The 9308-nt window shown below is 34.3% G+C and overlaps 1 protein-coding gene across 2 annotated transcripts; it reads left to right on the forward strand.

The window, feature by feature from the left end:
* Positions 1-5974: 5974 nt before the first annotated feature.
* On the forward strand, positions 5975-7752 carry LOC108739043 (snRNA-activating protein complex subunit 3-like). 2 transcript variants are annotated; one of them, XM_018472725.2, is made up of 5 exons: positions 5975-6272; positions 6347-6557; positions 6617-6883; positions 6952-7098; positions 7357-7752. In XM_018472725.2, exons 1-5 carry the CDS (start codon positions 6058-6060, stop codon positions 7720-7722), a joined length of 1206 nt encoding a protein of 401 aa, XP_018328227.1. In that variant the 5' UTR covers positions 5975-6057; the 3' UTR covers positions 7723-7752. The 2 variants fall into 2 exon arrangements, with proteins under 2 accessions (XP_018328227.1, XP_018328228.1); XM_018472726.2 differs by having other exon boundaries at positions 6429-6557.
* The last annotated feature ends 1556 nt before the right edge of the window (positions 7753-9308 follow it).

Below are 9308 nucleotides of genomic sequence, written 5' to 3' on the forward strand. Positions count from 1 at the left end.
AAACAAAAAATAAACACTATTAAATTCAACTACTCGAGAGGTACGTTTAATAAGGGTGCAATTATTACAACGACAAAATTCAAAAATAAAAATTTAATTGCGCAACCCCTTCAATAGCATGATGATAATAATTATAACGACTTTTTATCGAAGACAATAGACGAAACTTGACTTTAATAGCAAGTAATTGTATAATTAATTTAATTTTCACAAGACAGGCAGATAGGTAGGTACGTATAAAGAATCCCAATTAAAATTCTCTTTTTTTTTTACAAGTACCTATCGCTGAATGAAGTGACAATATCATAGACCTTTGGTCATAGATATTCAGCCACCATGGTAAAGAATCACAGATATACAATGTAGAATATATCATTTATGCTGTTAAAGAGCATCATCTGCATATGCAACCAAACACACAAGAATGTTCGTTTGAAACTACAACATATTATTTAAAATTACTGTTTCCTTTTGTAATTACATAAAAATATCACTTGCATTTTCCAAACACAAAACAATCAAGCAAAAAAATTTAGAAATCGTTTAGATTTTTTCACAAAGAAAAATGCATTAAAATTGAAATTATCAAGCATTTATGTCTTCCCTACCAAATATAGAAAGTAGTACTTTATAATTTCGTTTAGAATAAATCCCCTAAACGAATTCTATGCGGCTCTAAAAGTTGATTTTTCAAACTAAACTTCGCTAAAAAAAAAGCAATTCTAGCAATAAATTTGTATTATTTTATAGTACTAGTGCAATTAAACGTCTCAAGACCGAACTTCGTAGAATAACAAAACAAAATACAAATTGGAACTCTGAAAAAGACCTTTTGTGACTTATGCTCTCCTAATACAAATTTTCAGATTTAACAAAATTTTCAGTTTTGCAATTTTGAATTTCCCATTCCTTTTCGACTAACCCTCGTATTTTTTCCCCACTGGCGCCCCCTAGCGGGAAACGCTCGAACCCGAATAGTTCGGCTATTCGCCACCAGGGGACCTCTAGCGGCAGACCGACGAACTATAGTAGTTCGGCTATTTGGCACAAGGTGGCGCTGCGATCGTTAAAGTCTTTTACTTACTACGAGGGTTAGTCGAAAAGTAATGGAAAATTTAAAAGACCCGATGTAACTTATGCTCTCCTAATACAAATCTTGAAATTTATGAAAATTTTCGGTTTTGAGCCTTATACGAGGGTTGGTCAGAAAGTAATGGAAAATCAAAGCTTGCCTTTTGAAAATTTGGTCGTTNACAGGCAGATAGGTAGGTACGTATAAAGAATCCCAATTAAAATTCTCTTTTTTTTTTACAAGTACCTATCGCTGAATGAAGTGCCACTGTACATATATATATATATATATAATAGCATAGCAGCCTGCTGCGTTTTCAATTTCTCGACATTACGGTTTGTAATCTCAGCCAGCCGTGGTGGATTACTAGAATAATCATCATCGTGCAGTTTCAGTTAATTCTTCGCTGTAATCCACACCATGACTACCCCTTTTACTATTACTCACTGCCCACATATCGATCTAGTCTCGTTTGCCCTATAATTAAGTATCTCATCGCCCTCATACCCCCATCCTATCTCTCTGTCACTCAACAAGTACTAATAATAAATTAATTAGATAACAAATAAAGGTAGACTTTACATACATTTGTTTTTTGCCATTTGTATTCTCTAACAATTAATAACAAATGAACCATTTAACGCAATTGTTTAATCGGATGTAAGTTTTGATGTTCCTGATTTTCCGACATGTATTTTCAATTAAGATTTTGACGAAAGTGGACAAAAGAAGGGTTAATAAATTGGGGTAGTCAATTTTTTTTTCTCGTCCCTATATTTATCGAATCAACGTCGGGGACGCGTCACGGGACATGGTCCCGCAGGATAATTAACGACGTTCATTTATTCCGGATGCGACCTGCCGCTTTGCCGACGCAGTAATTATTACAATTATTTACCACGGTGTTGTATTTCATTTCCGCAAGGCAGATGACCGATGGATCTAATTAAAACGCAATTATTGATATTCAACTGATCGTGCTCAATTTCAATGTCGAATCGTGTTAATGTCCTAGATTCGCTAACAATACCGAAATACACCAACAGACAGACAAACAGACGAACAGGGGTGGTCAAAAATAACAAAACTATCCAACCAGGTACTAGCACAGCTACAAATATCCCTTTATGTCACGGTTGTACGGTTATTAACTGTGCCCCGTAACCATTTCATTTAAAATATCGCCAACAATATATCGTAGTACGTAATAAGGAAGTTTCCTGAGGGCCCCTTATATGTCACATGACAAATTTACGCGAAAAAGTTAGCTAACTAGCCCGAAGACAACGCAAAGATGTCTGTTTTAAAAAGTGGAAATAACTACATAATTTTCATCTACTCGTTTAAAGGGAATGAGCCAAGTTCCCACGAAAAAAAAAATAAACATTTTATAGATCGATATTTAATGACGTAACAGAAAAATTTAATAGTATATATTTGCTACAAAACTTTTCCAATAATTATTTCGTCACACTGTAGTTTCTGTAAAGAAATCTTAATCTATCTAATTGTAAATTTAATAATACATTACGTACTATTGCTTTTCTGTTAAGTATTAAATATTGAGTTACCTAGACGCTTTTAAATTTACTTCTTCTCGAGGTGAAAGATAGAAACAATACAGTGCAGGAAATAAACAAATAGGACAATACAAACAACGAAAAATCGCTAGTCTTTACGCCCGGACATTAACCGAATGTCACCGTCGTTCACAAATTTCCCCCAACAGTATTTTTCTTTGGTCCCTGTGCCAACGATACTCATCATTTTCACTCATATATTTTAGTGCGTTCGAAATATGAGATAGAGAACAGGATAAACACATTTTGAAAGCGACCAGGCAAATTATCCTTCATTAATATCACTCACAGTGCAGTATTATCGAAAATGACCACCTGTGCCCTACTTTTCATTATTATTATTTTTTTAGTTTATGTTTTTTATAAAAAATTTGAATATATGTTTATCGTTCGGGATTTTTTTGTACGCATGATACTTCTATTGATGAAAATATGTAGTGAATATTATTTTCCGCGCTTTTCTTACGGAAAATTGAAGTAAAACGTCAACATTATGAGATCTCCTTATCAGCAACAGTCCTTAATAAAATTTGAATCGCCCCAAGTACGTACAAGAACATACGTTGTGACCAAATTCCCGACGATTCCCGAAAGAAACAGGACAACATAAAGACTCAAGGACTCGCTGACGATGTTGTCTCCCATAAATGGGGATCAGAAAATTATTCGACTGCTCCACTTAACTCAATACCCGTCGACTGCTGGAGAGAAAGGAATTCTACAATTCCACAACCGTAAAAGTTAAAATTGGGAGGATTCTAAAAGCAAGGGGAAAATTCTACAAGAATGTCGTTGCTCTATTTTAGAGATCAGAACAAACAGAAATTCGCCGACAGGATCTTATAATAATGAATGGATTTAATTCGGTCTATTTGTTCTGGAATTATTTTAATTAATTCTTCTTCAGCCAGTATTATCGACTCTGTGTTTGTTCGAACAGATTAAATTAGACGAATTATCGTTTTAAAACAAATAACAATCGATAAACGACAGAAATATCTTCATTTGTTATTAATAATAATAAAATGACATTCAACTTTTTTCATTCGCTGCCCTCCCGATGCAAATCAAACTGAGAGACGCAATGGTGAATTATTTTAAATTACTTTTCCAGGCCCAACTCGGACAGACACGTATAATTTTCGAAAATTACGTTTCAGTTAAATTATTATTCGCACTAGTTATTACTACTTCCAGAGCCTAATTACTCATCTGACGCCACGACGCCCGTCGACGCCCAGCCGCCAGACCTTTTTACTTGTTTTTTTTTTTCTATCTCTAGTATCTCCCTGGCAGTTTTCAATTAGCCGAGCAATTTCCGGGGTACAAGTAAAACTGTCATGGTACTTGCAAGCAGGCAAAGCAACCGACGACACACGCCACCGCGAGCCCCGAAAGACGCGTCCGTCGCGACGCCACGCCAGCGTCGCGAATATACATGCACTAATTTACTTACATATTTAAATTTCCGCGAGAAAGCGCACGCCAGAAATTTCTTTTAATTACACCGCCAACGGAGAATGTAATTTATCTTTAGTTATATTACCACTAGGTAAATAGGTCTGTCGTTTATAACTTCGCGAAAATAAGACCAAAATATTGTACGGCAGGTAGTTATTACAACAACTCAAGTTTTCATAGATACAGGGTGTTTTTTCTAGATAGAAATGACACCCTAAGATATTCAAACGAAAACTATACAACTTAAAGGCTAAATAAAACTCCTGGTGGTTTTATCAGATGGACATGCATCATCTCCACGCAGCAGGTGTCTTATCGTCCTGTCCCCCTTTTCCTTATTGACTTTTTGTTCTTCTAAACTTTCCAATATCCTTATTTCCTAATTATTTCTATCCGACTGACCTATCATTAGTGACATTTTAACGCGTTATTATTTTTTTCATTTTTTATTACATTTCTAACTCGTTTAACGTTTCATCTGTCCAATACCTTACATTATTTTTGGTCGATATGTCTTTCGTCTGAGTCCAGAAATTGCATTTGGACATCTGGGACGAATGCACACCGGTGCACTTTCCCTCGAGCGCCAAATGGCACTTGAACCGAAGCACGTTCGCCGTCCGTTAATTTCAAGAAAATATTTATCGTCCGGACCTGCACGCTGCACGAAAACCCTCAGTAAAGACGTTCCTGACACGATTTTCACATTAAACACCTACTTCGTACGGAAAAAGAAAGAAAAGCGTGAGGAAACAGATTTTCGTTTTAATTGTAAAACAAATACTGTTAATTCACCCTTAATTGTAAATTGTAAGTGGAACAAACAGAAGCATGTAATGATAACCAGTTGGAGCGACTGTTTGGGTATCCTAATTACGACGCCTATTCAATGGTCCATAATACATGATGAAGTTCAACGCTATGGCAATTGCGAGATTGGTCTGTCTCTGTCTGGGTCTCAAACAAATGAAATGGGGAATAACAAAGAATGTATTCCCTATCTACCCACACCAAAATACAATCGACGATTGACAAACAATTGATAGAAAAAATAAGATTGAGGTAAACATAGGAATAGGCACATATGTAAGTAAATAAATTTCATGGAAAACCAATAATACGTTAGCGAAAACGCGAAAGAATCCAATAAAGTTTCTTATTTCATTTCGCCTAAACAAAAGTATTTCGGAACGTCAACATTCTTCCATTTACCGACAGCAATTTTCGATTTGTAGGATAAACCGTTTTATCAGCTGTCGCAACTAGTGCACTTTTCGATGAAACGAAATGTTAAAGGGAGTTCAAATAATCGGTTTGCGGTGAAGTCAAGCTTATCCTAAAGGCACCTGACAGCCCTTCCTCTATTACTATTATTACTTTCCAAACCTACCTCTAAAAATGCCTGAAATTTCTAATGCCAGACAAATTATTATATTTATACTTTATATATCTGTTAAACTACAACTACAATAGGCAAATCTATTAGTTCGAAAATTCCTGCTTGCTAACAGCTAAAAGCAACCGCAAATTGGGGACGTTTGTAATTATACCACATATAGTAGTGGCGAGTATTTAACCGAACAAACAATATCAAAGGGAGACATCACGTTTTGAAAAATATAACGCTGGTTTAGGGTTGTACATTTTGCATTTTCGTTCGTACAACTTAAAAAGAATAAATTCCGACACAGAAAAGTGCAATTTTTGTGTTCGGTCGTGCTTTTCCCTAACCTGTATACAGATAAAGCAAAATGATACACCTAACGCCATCTGCCGAAGAACGCCCGAACTGTTTAAAATATTATTTGCCGGTAATGCAGATTTTTCGAAATACAATCTACATTACCAACCTCTGCTCTGTATTCCCAACCTGACATAACCTTAAATTTTTAAAAAGAAGAAGAAACGGTAACGAATAAATGTAATAAACAAAGTATTTTGAAAATGGAAAAGATTTACCCCTATTCTCAATTTCCATCCAGTGAACCAATTGATTTAGAAGAACATTTTAAATCATTTGCATCTGATGTGAAATTAGACGAGGAGCTTACACAAGTTGACGATGTTAACAAAAGTCTTTCGGAAAGATTGTTAATATTTGACTATTTAGGATTCAATTTACCTAGAAGAGAACAGAAAAAAATTCAAAATATCTGTAGGTAAGTGTAAGAAATGCAAAAAACAAATATGTTTGTTTAAATGAAAAAATAATACATACTACATTTCCAATCAGCGAAAAAAATTTAACAAATGCTAACGATCCTGAACCTGAAAGTCTAAACGACTTTTCTGAACAAGTTTTCATAACATTAAAGAATCCCATCCCAATAACTGCAGAAGCAAAGAGGTGTGAGGCTGTGAAAGTTAGAAAAGAAGCACTGAAAACCATAGATCATTCCTATTATCGACAAATGTGTGGAAGGGAATATGAAAATGTTAAACTAGTAAGTATTAGTGTCTTATTTTACTGACGACTGTTCAGCCAGTGTAATTTTTTTTTTAGAAACCGAACCCAACTAGTTTAGACAACCTACTAGCTGGTTCTGATTATCTGGTTACTATAAAAATATTTAAACCATTCGCATTTCAGTATAAACTTAAAAACTTTTCAAACAAAGTAAAACCGCAACAACTGATACATGCCATTGGAGCTAACAGACTTAGCCAAATAAGAGACCTGATAGTTTGTAACCTGGACATAAATCTATGTAAAGAAATCGAAGGTAACATTGATATTGCAAAGGAAAACAAGGAAGAAGAAAATCCTTTGGTAAATATCCCCTATCACTGCTTAAATTTCATCATGGATGCATTTTACATGTATTTGTTAATTTTTAGGCCCTGTACCCCTCAAACTTCCTCTTTATTGACAATATTTTTTATAATGACCTGAGAGCAATAGGAGCAATTGATTATTCAGAAGTTATAAGACAATGGGCAAAAGAAAAGGATATAAAAGGCCTAAAAACAGCTGATATGGATAGCGTAAGGAAATTTAACAACTCAATACTAGAAATAAAACAAATACTTCTTGAAAGGTTTTGCAAAGATTTAATCAGGATTGTCTGAGGACGTTTCAGCTTGTTAGATGGTTATTAAAGAATTGAGTGGACTATCAGAGCTGATAAGAGAATTCTGATTAAAGTTTTGTAACACCTTTCAAAAAGTGTGCGTTTGATTTCTATTATTGATAACAAGTTTTGCAATTTCCCAACCGCATCCTCCCCAAGTGAATGCTTTCAGACATTCGTGAAGGATTTAAAACCCCGTTTCGGTTATCCATATGTGTATGTGCACCAAGGCAACTGTGAACACTTGGTGGTTTTCACAGACGCTCGTTTGCTCATGAAAAACGATTGTCTTTGTCCCCACGACTATCCGTATGTTATAAAGACGAACCGGAAATATTCGAAGAAATGTAACATTTGTGGCATTAATAGCGCCCAAATTGTTTGCATAGAAAATGATAGATTACCTAACGAACATACACTTATGTGCCAAGAATGTTTCATCTCTTATAATTACGTCGATGGTACTACAATTGAGCCTTGCAAAGCGTACACGATTTCTGATATAATCGAAGGTGATGACAATGATGATAAAAATTAATTAGATTTTAAGTACTTAATGTTTTTGATGTTAAAGTTTAATGTTTGTTTTTTTACTTAACTAAGTACCAAAAATTTAATAAATAAATTCTAAAAAGTTACCTACTTCTTTGAACTGTTGAAAGTTTTTATTATTTAATACTGAACAAAATAAATAAATAAAGCAAAAAAGCGACCAAAATAAAATTTGTGCAGAGCTTTTTGCGTCTCGTTTCGTTAACGGGTACGTTGGGTTGCCTAAACGCTACTTGGAAAACAATGTCGGAAAATCACCGCCAAATTTAAAATATATGCACGTTGGGTTGCCTATATGCAGCACCGTTCTTGTATTTATTTTTAAGTACGTTGTGTTGCTTACATCGAAATACAACATTCCCGCTGAATTTAAAATAAAAACATTCAAACACTAAAAACTTTTCGAGCATTAATGCATATTGTAAAAAACGTGTAAACCCAAGCCTCGACACCGCCAATGCATTAAAAATTGTAAAACAGGAATATAAACAAAAGATTAAACAGAAATATACGTATATAATGTTGTTTTTTTTTTTATTTGAAGCAAATATAGGCGCCCAACGCCAAAGAACCATCGACAAAAGTATTTACTCTTGTAAAATGCAAGAAGAGATGAAGTAAGTTACTCCAGCCTATTGCAGACATTTACATACTTAGATAATTATGACGAACAGTGGTAGCAAGTATGTTAAATATTACCAGACAAGGGCAGGACCGGACTCAAACTACTACAAAACTATTAGGAATTTGTTGCACTTCAAATAAACAATTACTAAAACTATACATCATTTGTATGACGGTTTTTGTCAGAATCTTCACGACATTACTATTTTTGGAAAATGTTTAGAAATAATTAATTAGTAAAATTAAAAGAAAAAGCAATTTTACTCAAAAGTATACCAGAGGTATGTATGTATCTAGAAAACAGCTTTAAGAAAAATTTTAAAGGGTTTTTTGGTAAGAATATCTACGAATATCAGAAAGTTGATTGGAAAAAGTTACAGTCCGCTCCTGCCCTGTAGAATTTAATTAGGTACCAGCAATTTTTCCTACATCCATCATTTTAATGTATAACACGAGTTTCATAAACAAATGGAATAAGACATGGATATAATCAAAGAAGGAAGGAAAACGTGTTACACATGTGTAATAAGTGTTTTCGTATAATAAATGTGTATATGTTTACGAAAGTATTGATAAGAAGAGCGCAGGCAGGCAGGCAGGCAGAAGCTGCACCATCCGATCTCATCTCATGGAAGTAACTGGTGCATAAATGCAACGTGTGCACTTGTCAAGAACCCTACTCATACTATACCACTACACTCTATCATAATAACGCGAAATAATAATCGAAATAAAAATTAAAAAACGACAGCTTAATATGCATAATTAATTAAGATTAAAATTGACGGACGCTGGCTTATAAGTGAACTTAATCAGTTCTGAAATCGCAACTAAATAAATTAATTGGGAAGAAATATCTGTCTGAAAGCGGAAAAAACAAAAAAAAGGAACGCTAAACACGTAGTAGCTAATTAAAATTTCAAAATTTTAATCCTTCCCCATCCGATA

Source organism: Agrilus planipennis, unplaced genomic scaffold (genome assembly GCF_000699045.2).
Source record: "Agrilus planipennis isolate EAB-ADULT unplaced genomic scaffold, Apla_2.0 scaffold134, whole genome shotgun sequence".
Lineage (NCBI taxonomy): Eukaryota > Metazoa > Arthropoda > Insecta > Coleoptera > Buprestidae > Agrilus > Agrilus planipennis.